Source organism: Plectropomus leopardus, chromosome 22 (assembly GCF_008729295.1).
Source record: "Plectropomus leopardus isolate mb chromosome 22, YSFRI_Pleo_2.0, whole genome shotgun sequence".
Lineage (NCBI taxonomy): Eukaryota > Metazoa > Chordata > Actinopteri > Perciformes > Serranidae > Plectropomus > Plectropomus leopardus.
This window is the reverse complement of record NC_056484.1, coordinates 24,186,835-24,202,106: the sequence shown is the minus strand read 5'-3', so window position 1 is coordinate 24,202,106 and position 15,272 is coordinate 24,186,835. Positions and strand designations below refer to the sequence as shown.

The 15,272-nt window shown below is 41.6% G+C and overlaps 1 protein-coding gene across 1 annotated transcript in view; it reads right to left on the bottom strand.

Annotated features, from left to right (window-relative positions):
* Window positions 1-3,625: 3,625 nt before the first annotated feature.
* The window catches only part of tmtc1 (transmembrane O-mannosyltransferase targeting cadherins 1), a 91,710-nt gene continuing 80,063 nt past the window's right edge, over window positions 3,626-15,272 (bottom strand). Inside the window, exons 12-19 of the mRNA XM_042510941.1 lie at window positions 14,272-14,380; window positions 13,885-13,987; window positions 12,679-12,814; window positions 11,147-11,291; window positions 10,393-10,530; window positions 7,855-7,977; window positions 5,901-5,978; window positions 3,626-4,659 (exon numbers count right to left, since the gene is read on the bottom strand). Of these exons, the coding sequence (XP_042366875.1) occupies window positions 4,534-4,659; window positions 5,901-5,978; window positions 7,855-7,977; window positions 10,393-10,530; window positions 11,147-11,291; window positions 12,679-12,814; window positions 13,885-13,987; window positions 14,272-14,380 (958 nt within the window). The 3' untranslated portion in view covers window positions 3,626-4,533. The remainder of the gene's footprint in view (window positions 4,660-5,900; window positions 5,979-7,854; window positions 7,978-10,392; window positions 10,531-11,146; window positions 11,292-12,678; window positions 12,815-13,884; window positions 13,988-14,271; window positions 14,381-15,272) is intronic.

Below are 15,272 nucleotides of genomic sequence, written 5' to 3'. Positions count from 1 at the left end.
CTTTTTTTTTTCATATCATTCACATAAACTAAACAGAGGGAGGGTGACAATCAAGCAATTTAAAATATGTTTGGTAGTCTCAAGTAGATAAGTAAAGAGTATAATACAGAACAAACAACAGAAAAAAACATTGGAAAACACATGGTCACTCAGGAATTAGGGCTCATAGATATTTATCAACCGTTTTTTAAAATTTCTGTTAATGTCTGTGTAGGAGCCTTACGGAACCATAAATAATCTTTTGAAGTGGTAGATGTTTCCCGTTAGCTAGCTTGATTATGATAGCAAAGCAAGCTAACGTGCTTGATTAGAAGATAAATGGACGGTGCTTTGAGGTGGCAGTCAGTGTCAGCAAAGGTATGTTATACCATCTGAGGTGTAAGAGATTATGGTTTCCACATATTTTACAATTCTTCTGTGAAAGACGATTGGTGTACCATTTAGTAACGTGACTATAGGATTTTTTTGGCATGATGTTACGTCACCGCTGAGAGCTGAAGATGAGGGGCGTGACGGGATTTCTGTATGGGGAAGCACTGTAATAATGCCAAAGTTGTGCTGTTTACTGCTCTGCAAACTCGTCAAATCAGGAAGAATCAAGAGGGAAAGCGAGTCACGAAAGAAGTGACACATAAAGGCAAGAAGTTTAAAAAAGCTTATAAAGAAACAGCAGCAGACATGGATTAAAAATCTCCACCTAAATTCTGGAGGAGCAGAGTCCGACAACACTCACGTATGCAGCCATACTAGCACATCTAACACTATGTGCCATGACAACTTCTCCGTGTCCTGCCTGTTCTGGCATCTGTGTGTGTGTGTGTGTGTGTGTGTGTGTGTGATGTTTAAGTCCCGGTCCTTGTATTTGCAGAGGTGTTTAGGTATAATAGATTTAAAAACCTCCACAGAGAGATCTTATTTTGGGGGGGAACCTCCTCTGGAGGGCTGTCATCTGTCAGGCCCACAGCTGTCTCTCTGGGCACAGAGTGCATGTGACCTCTGATGGCTCAGTTTGGAGGCTAGCTCGAGGTTGTAGCTGGTTTTCTCCTGCAGCTCCTTCTTTAACTCCTCCAGCAGGCGCAAATGAAGGGTCGGCGCATTGAGTTTGTGCTGCGGCACTCCTGGAATACACACGGCTCCATTTGAAGAGTCTTAAACGGGGGTTTTAGGTCTGGTGCTTCACTTACCTCATAAGAGAGCTCCAGAGATCCCCCTGCAGCCTCTAGCTGTTGTTGAGTGGCAGCCTCCAATTCGGCGGCGAGATGCAACTCCTGTTTGTTAGAATGGTGGCCTCTGACTTGTTGAGTCTCAGAGGCTGGCTTGAAGAGCAACATTCAACTCCTGGTGGTTTGTTGGAGTGGCAGATCTAACCACCAAACCCAAAGCTGCCGTCCTGAAGTCTCAGACACAGTGGCGGGCTTCTTGTCTGCCTCTTGCTTGGTGGTGGTTTTGAGGTAGTGGTCATGAATTCTCGCCAGTTATCTTTTTTGTTCCATCCTGAGTTCTTCGATCTCCCTGTCTACTATCAGGGACCACATTCATTTTAGTCTGATCTATGTTTGCTTTCATGTCTCCTTTCAGTAATATCAGACTCACAAGTTGAAAATGACTATCAGTGTTGCTACCAGGATCTGAGGAGTTCACTTCTTTCCACAGCCTCATTTTCACCCAGCAGTTGATTTCACATTAGAATGGTAATTTTTGCATTTCCATTGTCAAAAGTTGTGAATGATCATAATGAATCACTCAGTTTAGTCCTGCTGTTTGGTCCCCCCTCTGTAGAGGACCCTGGCACACTGACTGGATACAAAAAGGTGAAGCTAGAAACACTGCAGTCCGCTCATTAGTCAATAAAAAAGTTGACAAAAACACCTCACTCACACACCTGAAAGCTGAGTTCATTTGCAATATTAATATTAATAACTTCAAACACCATCTACTAAAACATATACTTTATTTTTTGTTTGGTGCAAGTCAGCCATTGCACTCGTCACTTAATTTTCATCCCATTGTCATTCCACAACAGAAATTCATTCACAATCACTGTCAACAAAACCACAACAAGCAACCAAACAATAATCTTCAGAGGCTATGGTACGCATGAAGCCACAAGTTTGAGCTCCGCACACAGGAGCACACACACTAGCTTATAATACTCCCAGGAGGCTTGCAGCATCAGATCTTACACTGTAGCCAGCCCTGGAAAACCGGGTCAGATGAACATCATAAAGTTTGTTTCAAAGCAAAGCAGCTATTGTGATACATTTCTCATATAACCATTACTTATAAAATCTGAGATCTTTACAGCTTTCGCCTTATTCATACTGTATTCACTCATACACTCCAACAGAGTGGGACTTAAATTTACCTTGAGTCAAACCATACCTTTCATTTGCAACACAAGAATCTAAACTCAACAGTTCACCTATAGGTTTTCAAAACTTTCAGCCGTATCTGTTAGTTGTGTAGCGTGGGCTCAGGTGTCATCATGTGCTGACAACAAATGATCTCTCAGATTACCACAATCACTCATGAAAACATTCGTGGGTAGTTGGCCCTGACCGTTGCTTTTGCTGGCTGACCCAGGAATTTGTTGTAGTATATAGTATGGGACAACTACCTTAAAATTAGTTCTAAAAAAATTAAATAAACTAAAATCAAAAATAACGTACAATGATCAAAATAGAATGTTAAAATAAAGAAAACAAGAATTGTGCTTAAAAACCACAATTATTCTGTAACATAATTTTAAGTAATTATGATAATTAGAAATAGAAATAGCTTTTTCTTTTCCCCTTTATAAAAACGATTTTTTTTGCAGTTTACAAAAAACAGGAAGTCTGTAGCTTAACCCTTTGAAACCCGTTGAAACCTGGGTTCAACATCAGTTTTCTTGACCTGCGTTTGGATGCCTTTCACAAGCTAGTTAACCCTAAAAAACTTTGGGGAAAAGAGCAATGAGCAATTTGGCAAAAATGTCCCACAAATTGCAAGAAATTACTAAAAATGTACAGGACAATTAACTTAAAATTAAATTCCTAAAAAACAAAAGGCAAAGAAAAAAAAATGCCAAGGGGAAAAAGAAAACAAAAAAAACAAGGGGCCAAAATTTATAATAATTTATTAAAATAATTTTAAATAATTATGATAATTGGAAGTATAGTTTTTCCCCTAGCTTTTTTTGTTTTCTTTTTCCCCTTGGCATTTTTTTCTTTGCCTTTTGTTTTTTAGAAATCATTTTCTAAATCTACTATTTTTTGCAATTTACAAGAAACAGGAAGTCAGTAACTAAACCCTTCGAAACCTGGTTCAACATCAGTTTTCTTGACCTGTGTTGGGATGCCTTTCACAAACTAGCAAACCCTCAAAAACACTGGGAAAAAGGCAATGAGCAACTTGGAAAGAAATGTCCCACAAATTGCGAGAAATTATTAAAAAGTAACTAAGAAAATGACCCCCCCCCAAAAAAAAAATTTATAAACAGCTGGGAAAAATGTTCCAAAAAACCCAATGATTTTCAAAATTATTTATTTAAAATTAAGTTACAAAAAAAATACACATCTTATTTAATTTTCTGCACTTTTTCCAAGTCATTTTCTAGTTTGTTTTTGTTTTTTACTTTTCTTTTTCCCCCTTATTCTCAGGTAGTTTCCTTGCAAGTTTTTGCTAATTTTTAGCTTTTTTTTAGGCCATGTTTTGTTAAGATGCTAATTGCCTTCGCCCCATATTTTTGAAAGAAATAAGATTAATTTGCTCAGGTTTTAAGGGTTAATGAGCTACATCTCCAAACCAGCTTCCCCAAACCAGCTCTGACTTGGAAATCAATGATTTTGCCCCGCCGATGGTTTGGTGATGGATGTGAATGTCCTTCTTGATTTCTCTGTGGCTGCCCACTGGTACCTGGTTGATAACTTTGCCTCTTTCTTGGTCAACACTGACCAACCACTTCATCACATGACCGATGGCCCCACTCACTGAAGACTTTAAGATGTGGCTGAAAGCTGTGAAAGCTTGGGAGTGGACCTTAAAGCTTAGATGATGTTGTTGCACATACTGCTGTCATGCTCTATCCTTCATAATAATAACATTTTTAACAGACTTTCACTGCAGTAATGTAAATAAATGATTCATTCTGAAATACAATCTATGATTTAATCCCATAAAGGAAATAACTTCACATGAACCGAAATAATAATCTGACACAAATGTCTGAAGCAGGTGTTGAAGTAAAGCTGATGCAGACAGGGCAACACACGAAGTTCCCAGTGAACTCCATCCAGCCAGTCCCTTCTGCTAACCGGGCCAAAGGCTTCTGGACTGTGGCTCCACCAGTCTCTTTGAGTCCAGCACAGCCGGTCTGCCTCGAAACGCTGACAAGTCCCCCTCCTCCTCCTCTGCTCTCACACCAGCAGCTCATCTCAGTAACCACATTAGGTGTGTTTTCTCCAGCAGCTCTGTGGCTGCTGTTTGGGCTCCTGCAGGGGGCTCCCCTGATCTGTGCCCAGGATGGTGCAGAGTCTGTGGGATCATGGTGGTCTACGCTCCCCCCGTCAGTCTCCTCTCCAGCCGGTCCAGCTTGGCAAGGTTTTCCTTCAGAAGCTTAGAACCAGGGCTGAGTAGCAGGGCTCGCTGGTAGTACATCCTAGCTGCTGCATAGTCTCCCTGCATGCACGCACACACACACACACACACACACACACACACACACACAAACACACGCACACACATTATAAACAATTTATAGCCCTTCAGTCAAAAAAAAACAAAGTGCAAGGAGTGCTGCTTGGGTGTAGAAAAAGAAGGTGTCCCTCTGGTGCTCTTCTGTTTGGGGATCTGAAGTCTTCTGGATTCTGAGGCATTCAAGAGGGTGATCATTAAAAAAGCCTTTATTTTCTCATGGCGTCATTGTGACAATAAAAGCGTGCATATGCGTTTCAGCCATTAGGCCTTTATCAGGGCAAAAATAAAATGGCCACCTTGTGCATTTAAAAGTTAGCATTAATCCCATGATTAGGCTGAATACAAAGTTTTTTTTTTCCAAAAATCCAGAATTTATAGCCCTATTTCAACAAACAGGTCTGTTCACTTCAGTATGCTTTTCTTTTTAAATTTTTTTTGTGTTTCCATAGTGCAAAGCTATGGATGGTACCAATGGAACAGTTCCTTACTGCCCCTGTTGTTCATCACTCCTCTGTTGGGGTACCTAGCACATGGATCTGGTCCTAAATATGGAGCTAGAAACTGCAGTCTATTGACTGGTCAGTAGAGAATCAACACGCTCTGCTCAGGGCTGGGCTGTGGTTGGTTGGTTTCAAAGGTACTATACCCAAAGTTTTTGGTGGAAACAGGGCTTATGTGCTCAGTTCAGAACTACCTGGGGCAATGTGTAGGATTAGTGACATCTAGCAGTGAGGTTTCAGATTGCAGCCAACTGAACACCTTTATGGTGGCCTACAGGTAACACACAGACCTGAAAAGCCCTCTCTAGACTCAGTGTTTGGTTTGTCTGCAGTGTTGGCAACTTGCTTGCTAGATTTTGATTTTAGATTTCATTTGGACTGTTTATTCCTTCACTCACACTCATGTTGCTTACAATAACTTAAATTAAGTCTGACAAGAAAAAGAGATCCTGTGTCCTATATACGTGACAGCAACAGTAAGGATTCTCTCTAACAACCCACAGTGATGATGCAGTATGGTCAGGATGGAAAACAGATGTTTGTCAGCTGTAATGTTTGTCAGGAGTTAAATGTGCAAAATATCCTGAAATATTTTTTTCCCCTTTGGCCCTTTTAATAAGAGCATTTAGAGCTAAGCAAGCTGGATTAGATTTAAGAAAATAAAACAAATCCAAACCTTTTTTTTCATCACAATAACTTTGTAAATGAATTGACGTTTGCTACCTTGATGTGCTGAATCCCTCCCATGTTCATCCAGGCCTGCGACTGGTCAGGTTTGAGCTCCACAGCCAGCTTATAGCTCTGCACAGAGAGAACAGAAACACACTGATCAGTGCTGCATATGATGAGTCACACCCTTCCAATCAAGAAACAACTGCAGGATTTACATGTCCCACATGTCATGGTGATAGCTGTGCTGATGCTGCGACCCTGCCTTTGGTTGTGCTCGTGCTGTGGCTGTACCTGATACTGTGCCCCCCCACCCCCCCTCGCCTTGATTGTGGTCTGGTCCTGGTTGCGCCGATGCTGTGATCTTGCCTTTGGACACCTCCCTATCAACATATGCATGAGACTGTTATCATCTCTCTCAACATCATCATAGAGAGCAATTACTAATTTCACACCTACCATTATTGTAATATGACATGCATCTGTCCCCCCTCCTCCCTTCTCTCTTTCTTTCCTTTTTTGCCATGATTGTATTTCATTTGTTATTTACGACATCTATTGCATGTCTGTCCGTCCTGGAAGAGGGATCCCTCATCATCCTCTACCGCTCTTCCTGAGGTTTCTTCCTTTTTTTTTTTTCCCCGTTCAGGGGTTCTTTTTCGGGAGTTTTTTCCTTGGGTGATGTGAGGGTCTAAGGGCAAAGGGATGTCGTACACTGTAAAGCCCTCTGAGGCAAACCATGTTTTGTGATAATGGGCTCTATAAATAAAACTGACTGACTGACATGAAGGTTGTGGATTTTGGTCTCCTTATCACATTTCTTAAAAAAACAATAGAAAAAAAGGCAATGAGCAAACTGGTAGGAAGTCAATCAATCAAAATTACAATATTTTGAAAAATATTTTTAAATGTGGTTTGGGAAAAATGTCCAGACATTTGAAAGCATTTTACCAGGTCTTTTTTTTTTTTTTTTTTTTTTTACCAATTTCTTAATTTTTAGATCATTTAGATTTTTAGATTATTTTCTTTAGTTGCCTGTTGCCTTCTTCCCATTTTTGAAAGAAATCAAGCCAATGTTTCCAAGTTTCAAAGGGTTAAACCATCCCGAATGCTAAAAAAATAATTTTAAGGCCAAATTATGATTGAAAAATGAAGGATGATTTAAAAAAATAAAGCAATACAAACAGTCTGCAGTATTTAAAACTCTCATATTTTGCATGTCGTGTTTTTCTGTTTGTGATTAGCGTTTGTGATTAGTGGGGATGTGGAGCCGCACTCTCTGCTCTGACACACATGAGACAAAAAAAGAAGATAAAGTCCTGAAATAAAGCAGTTTGAAGCTGCACTTCAAACAGTTTCCCCGGCTGCTCGCCTTGTTTGTCTGGCTCCTTCAGAGACTGTGATAATGAAGAAGAAATGGCTGCTCTCTGTGAGGCAGCAGTGACCTGAGATAACCTCCCGGCTCCTCCTGTCTTCCTGTTTCCACTCCATCTGTGGTTCCCACAAAGTGCTCTGTGGCCTCTCTTTGCATTGTTTGCTTTATTGAGCCTTTCCCCAGGAAATCAATCAAACCCTCAGAAAAGAGCCTTCCGCAGAGTAATTCAAAGTGTGTCCACAGATGTGTTTAAAGTGAAAGTGAAGGGTCAGTCTTGCCTGAGAGGAATATAACAGATTCAAATCTCTTCTATGTTTGCAATGTGCTTGGACCTGCAGAAGCAGCTTTTTAAAAATCATATCAGTCAAAAACAGTGCAACATGAGCCTCTAAAGGCCCTGACACACAGCGTCAGTTTAGAACACGGCTGGACGGAACCTGTCGCATCTGCGTAACACACCACATGCCGGCATCAGGCTGACACACTGCTCGTAACGATGTCATTAACGGGCAATGACACACACCTTCTTGGGTCTATTCTCTTAAAATTTGTTAAAAATTGTGCTGTGTTTGGATGGAAGAGAGACCAGAGAGACAAAGACAGAGAGAGAGGAGGAAGAAGAGAGAGCAGTACCTCGAAGGCTCGGTCCAGCTGGTTCATCTCTCTGAGCTGGTTTCCTTTGGAGAAATACAGCTCTGCTCTCACTGTCAGGTCACTGGGACTCTGCTGCAGGGCCTTGTCCAGAGCATCCAGCGCCTGGCATGGACACACACAGCAGGAAACACACAAACATGCAATAAACATGTTAGTCTTCCTCTGTCACAGTTGAACATAGCTGTTTGTTCTTGCTGGTGTGACTGTTGAGAGACACTGCTGGTTAAGAGCAGAAATCACCGTCCCCCTCACTACCTGCCACTGTCCCCTCCACACACACTGACTGACTACACACTGATATCTAGTTTCTACTCACAGAGTGAAGCCCAGACGCTGCACAGGGTCTTGTGTTAGTCTAGTTAGGCTACAGCTATTACAAAAACTAGGATATCTGTGCATTACCTACTGTGTGCAGGTTTGGGTAAATGCATGCAAAACAATCAAAAACCAAATTTTCGAGAGTTATAACTTTTGTAAATAGAGCTAATTATCAAGAACCGACCATTTAGAAACTCACCTTTAGAGCTTTTGTGGACTTTACAACGGCATCATTAAAGAGTTAGTTCAGATTTTTTATGTGGAGTTGTATGTTGCATGTGACTATTTTATGCACTTCCATATACTTTGCACTTTTACTTGTTTTAAATGTAAGAGTTCATACTTTTATTGGAATTTACCTGTTTTACATCCGATCATCTCCTTAGCATCTTATCTGCTTGTACATTTGGTTATTTTTTACTCTTAATTCTGTCTGCTTATATGAGCTTAATTCTGTACAATTCTGTACATCTACATTTTTTAAAATTTATTTCAGAAATTGTATTCTGTACTTGCACCCCAGCCTCTTCATGTACACAGTGCTTTAGTAAGTTTCCTAATTTTGGCTTCATCATAAGGGGTGCAAGGGGTCTGATATTTTATTTTTTTCTGGAAATCTTTTAATCTGGGAGGAACTTTGTGTGTTTTTTTTTTTTTTACTAACTCTCATAATTTCTTGCAATTTGTAAAACATCTATTACCAAGTTGGTCTCTGCCTTTGCCTCCGGGTTTTAAAGGGTTAAACAATTGTTCTGTTTGTATTATTGTGTGACTTTGGTGTTTCAAAGGGTTAGTTCAGAGTCACCAAAGTCCCACAATAACACCCACTAACTGACTGAGGCGGTGGTTGACCAGCAGCTCCTGTGTTCAGTGATTCCATCCATAGAAAACACGGGTCGGCGGGAAAAGAGCAGTTCACTAAAGACCACCAGGTACTGAAACTGTCATACATGTCCTTTATATACTGTGGGCTCCACATTTACTCAGGTGAACGTCCCAAATGTCCGGCTGTGTTTATCCAACATTCAGTGGGCAAATGTGTTTTTGTGATAGGAGGAGAGCATTACCCACAGTGTCCAGTAGAGGGCAGAGAGAAGAGAAGAGATAGAGTTTCTTTGAGGCCAACTAAATGAATTATTGTGTAAAGTGACTATAATGTCCACCAATTCCACACTGGCACTGGTATTAGGATTACTGTTGACACTGTATTGTACTGTAGACTCACGTGAACATGGCATGCTTTACAACACAGAATTCATTTTTTAATGTGAAAGTGGGTCATGATGAAAGTAAGAAACAGACAAGCGCAAGTGCTGACGGTGGTGACAGAACAGAGTGGGAGGATAAACGGCAGCCTCTCGCCAGCTGCTGGTCTGATCTACAGCAAAGGTGACTCGTTTCCACGGTAACTATTGGAGTGGAAAGCACCTCAGTTCAGTTATCCTTCCTAAGGCCCTGATCAGACAGACTTTCTGCAGGTTGCAAAACACAACCTCGTTTCTTGTTGAAGCTGGCTCAGAGAGATAGAGTGCTTTTAGCAGCCTATAGGCTTGTGTGGTAAGTGCTACACACTTACACATACGGGGTATATGGGTATAAAGTAGGGCTGTAAGGGTTAACGCATCAGTCGTGATGTGTCGTCTGTAATTAATACATACTTTTTTTAATCGCGTTAATCGCGGGCCAACGTCCCCTGTCTTTAAGAGGCTTTACTGGGCTGAGTTTTGAAGCCAGAATGAAGATACTGGTATCATAGAACACCTGAGGAATCCTGTGACACCTGTGTCAACCTGTGTAAGGGCATGTGAGCTCACTTTAAACGTCATCCTTAGCAAGCTGCAAGACATCTGAACAAACTGTAGCCTCAATGCTTTTTAGTGTTACGGCTGAGCGGCTGACTAGCTGTTAGCTAACATCCTTTTGTCCCTGAAGTGCTGTTTTCTGTTCAGATCATAGGTTTGTTGTTGTCACTACCACAAAAGGTCTTCCTCTCAGTTCATTCAGACAATGGGGAAAAACACAGAGGATGTTTGTCTGTTCTGAGTTGAAGTTTTTTCAACCTGAGGTGTTCAGGGCACTCCTGCAAAAACACAAGGTGCTCTGAAACACAGGAGCAGCAAATATACAGTCACTGAAAACAATTACCTAAAGCCAATCCAGGCTAATGACACACACGCACACACACACATGCACACACACCTCTGTGTAGTTGCCACGCTTGCTGTAGATGGCAGACAGGAGGCGGTAACACTCGATGCAGCTGCCCTCTCTGGAGATGATGTCCAGGGTCATCTTCTCTGCCTCTTTTGTACGGCCGGCCATGGCTAAAACCTGAGCCTAGGACACAAAAGAGTGGGTGAATGTGTGTGTGTGTGTGTGTGTGTGTGTGTGTGTGAAAAGAGTCAAACATATATAGTTGATACTTGTCTCTAGGGCATGTGTACCAAATTTGGTGATTCTGTCCATGAAGTTTTGAGGTACATGTTAGCGGTATTTATCCTAGTCCCAAAATGCTCTATAGAAAAATCTGTGTTGATACAATCAAAATCCACAAAGAAGATGTCACGTGTAAATTAGATTTTTTTTTCGGTCCCAGAGGCTTTTTTGTACAGCACATTGAGCTGCATATGAACACATTTCAAAATAATTGGAGGGTGTGAGGGGAGTAGCCTTTTTAATACTGTGATTTGGGCGTTACTTATAGCATTGACATGTTGCAGGTTGGGGTAATGGGGCCTTTTTTCAGGTTTTGGCAAAATGTTTGAGGCCAAGCAGATGTTGTTTTGGTGAATTTCCAGGATGTGGCAGCTTTCCCAAACCACTTGCATGCACGCACACGGGCACACACACACACACACACACACACACACACACACACACACGGATGTCCTGGCATGTCATGATTCAGTGAATGTGTGTGTGTGTGCGTGTGTGTGTGTGTGTGTGCGCTCACCAAAGCCAGCCAGATGTCGGTGCTGTCTGGCTGCAGGGCGACAGCCTCTTTGTACACCTGCAGGGCCTCCTCATACCTCCCCGTGTTGTAGTACAGAGCTCCCAGCGGAGTCAGGATGTCCACCTTCCTTGTCACCTGCAGTGCCCTGCAGGAAAAGGTCAAAGATCACACAGGATGTCTCTCAACGACTGTCAGACAGTGATTTCCAACAGGAAAATAAAGCAGTTACACCGCATTCTTCAAAGCTAGACTCCATAGAGAAAAGCTGTGATTTAGCATGGTTGAACACAGGAGCTGCAGGTCTACCACTGCCTTCATCAGTTAGCTTGTGTGTGATACTGTATGACTTTGGCATTTAAGCGGGTTAGTTTGGATTCACATTGCTCAGCTCCTGTGTTGGACTCCAGCTGGAGGCGTGGCGACAGACACGCACTGTGTGTAATACACTGACTTCGGATAAGTATCTCATACAACCCCACTTGAAAGAATCTGAACTAACCCTTTAATGGTGCAGTTTTTTGAAGTCCACTGAATTTCTCTTTCTGTTTCCTTTTTCCTTTTTACAGTTACAGGTAAATTTTATGTAACTTTTTTACCAAATTCTTGCTAACATTTCTTGTTAAGTTGCTCACTGTCAAAGAGTTAATAATAGTGCTGTCAGCGTAACGCGCTCATCACAATGTGATTAAATCCCTAATTACTGTGTTCATTTTTGAAATCGTGCTAATCCCTGGTCAAAATTCTCGTGTTTCAGGGGCTGTGCCAAGCTGAGAGTGATGATACTGGTATCATCTGAAACTAGAGGACCAGAAGTCCATTTACCAGAAGAATCCAGTGGTACCAACCAAGTAATATTAGCCTCTCAATTAGAAGGCTACATAACACTCTAAAGTTAGGCTAAATTTTAACCTCTGACTTCCAGATATCTGAATAAAAATGTGCTCTGTAGGTACCCATGAGTCTCCCCTTTACAGACATGACCACTTTATGCTAGACCCACGCAGTTTCGTGCTGTCATTTGATTCCTAATCAAGACAATCTGGTAAGATCTGCTTCACCTCCTCAATATGGACTTCATAACTGTTTTGTAATGCAAAACAGTGTAACTGAAAACAAGATTTAAAAAATGCAGTTTATTGTGATTTTAATAATTAATTGTTTGACAGCCCTAAACATGCGATTAAAATTGCAATTAATCCCGATTAACTATTTAAATTCTGTGATTAATCTTGACTTAAAACAGATCTAGTTAATAACAACTCTGTGTGTTCAGTAGCTGAAAGGCCAATGGAAACTGAAAATCAATATTGAAAATGAATATAGATGTTGTCTCCTTCACTAATAAGATTCGACTTCCCATGTGGGTGATTTACTAATATAACAGATGATTTTTCTGTCTTTGACTTTGCATGTTGTTAATGAGCTAACTAGCCTTCCTAAAGGTCAGAGTGGACTTCACAGCGGCAGCCGCGCAGCTGGTTCAGATTTATGCTCCAGACCTCCCTGAGTACAAAATTTCATCCTCAACTCACCTCTTGTACCAAGACTCGGCTTCTTTGTTCTCATTGGATGATCGCAGCAGACGGCCCAGGTTCACCATGGCAACGTAGTGTGCTGGTTTGAGTCTGACAGCCTGCTGGTAGTGAGCGGCTGCTAGCTCACCCTCTCCTAAAAACATGGGAGCAGACAGGATGGACAGGAAGGAAGAAACAGGAGTGGAGGAGAATAAGGCAGGAATGAAGAAGGGATAGGGAAGGACACGGGACGTGCAGGAGGGAAAGAGAGGAAGGAAAGAGGAAGTACCAAAACAAATGTAGTGAAGTGAGACAGGAGACCCGCTGCTGCTCCATTATATCTGTAGAGCTGAAAAACACTCAGTCTCCAGTGTTTATGATGATAACAGCACTACTAACCGCAGCATATGTGTGGTATGAAAGTAGCAGAGAACATTTATTTGAACTGCTGAAGGCAGCTTAAGGACCATCAGAAATTTGAAAATCCAACGAAAATGTCTGTTTTTCAGTTTCTGGCTACAATAGATGTTATTTTGGCAATTTCTATTTTGGCAATTTCTGTTCAACAAAATATTTAAAAATAAATAGGCAAATCACCCAAAAAATGTCAAGGATTTTTTAAAGACAAGCAAAATCACAAAAAAGTTTTTAGAAATCACCCCCAAAAAATAAAAAAGATCACCAAAAAAACTGCCGAAAAGTTTTATTTTATATATCTATCTATCTGTCTATCTATCTACATCTATATCTATATATATGTATATGTATATGTATGTATGTGTGTATGTGTATATATATACACATATATGTGTGTGTGTGTGTGTGTGTGTGTGTGTGTGTGTTATATATATATATATATATATATATATATATATATATATTATATATATATTGCCCAAACCATGTTTCATGTGGTTTTAACAGTCCCAGGTCCTGACCTAGAACTGCCACATGCCTACAGCCCTCACTGGCCAACTTCCGATTTCCAGCTAAAAGGCTACTTCGCAGCGCCGTCACTGTTACACTCACCAGCTCCATCCTGTGGCCTGGTGCTCCCAATCACCTACACCTCCCCACAAACAGCTCCCTCAGTGCAACAAACAGACCGCTTTAAAAGTCCTAAGGTAAGCCTGTGTGTATCTTTGCAGAAGAAGACTATGGTGTTAATGGGAGCCTTTGTTTACCCATCAGCCCGGGGAGAGAGAGCCTCTGGATTCAACTCACCTGTATCCACCAGAAAGACTCCGTAGTTATTGTGCAGGTCAGAGCTGTCTGGACAGTTCTCGATACCCTTCACATACACTTCATTGGCCTCAGTGAAGCGTTTCTGTGGGAGAGTGCAGATGAAATGAACAAAGGAATGAATCTAAGTAGGGTTACAGGACGCTGCAGTGTGTACTACTCAACAAACCTCTCTCATGATTTTACTGCTGCTGGCAGAGTGATCTACAGTTAAGCCAGTTTGATTGAGGAGTTATTAAGAAGTGATTTGCACCACAGTCCAGTGTGGTACATACTGTGTGTGTGTGTGTGTGTGTGTGTGAGATAGAGAGAGAGACTTAGTGTGTTGGGGATTGCAGGAACTGTTTGTGTGTGTTGGAGATGTTTCACCTGCTCAGCATAGAGTGATGCCAGACTGGAGTAAGCATCAGCAAAATGTGGACCAAAGTGGATGGAGTCCCTCAGCAGAGTTTCAGCTTCTTTCTCTTTCCCCTGGGACCTGCAACACATCACCATCATCATCATCATCATCATCATCATCATCATCGCCACCAACATCATCATCATCATCACCATCATCATCATCATCACTAACATCGTCATCATCAAAGTCGTCATCGTCATCATGGCCATCATCATCATCACTGTCATCAGTGTCATCATCGTCATCATAGTTATCATCATAATTGTCATCATCATCATCGTCTTAAACATCATCATCACTGTCGTCACCTTCTTCATCATCATTGTCGTCATCAACCTTGTGACCAACTTAATCATCATTAGCAGCAAATGCTATACCCTTTAATTAAAGCAACAGTTACATACACAATTGTAATTGTAAAAACAAACAATAAAAGACACACACACACACACACACACACACACACACACACACACACACACACACAGAGCCATGGTGTCCTTGCAGCTGGGGATCAATGGCTCAGTTGGTGTTTTTGTTCTTGCAGCCCCACTGAGAACACACGGATGGTAATGGAGCTAAAACATAATAATGGACTCATTTCAGCTTCTAAAATTGATGTCACTCTCTGTCCGAGCGGCAGATTCAGGGCAGTCTGCATTGTTTGACCCGTAAACAAACAAACAAAACCCCTCAGCAGCTGGATAAAGAGCCTGTCAGATTTCAGCGGCAGTGTCAGGCGTCGGGGGAATTGATGCCATCTATTTAGCGAGCGCACTGATTCATTATTTTTCAGGCCCTTCAGCCTCCGACTTCAGTATGACTAATGTCACTTGATGTTCCGCTGAGCGTTCATTTTCATCTGCGTACTGAGGCCATGTTTCAACATGGCTGTCTGTGTCCACGCTGGCACGCCATGACTCTGAGGCTCTGCATCATTAGAGCAATGAATCATGGTCATTAAAGG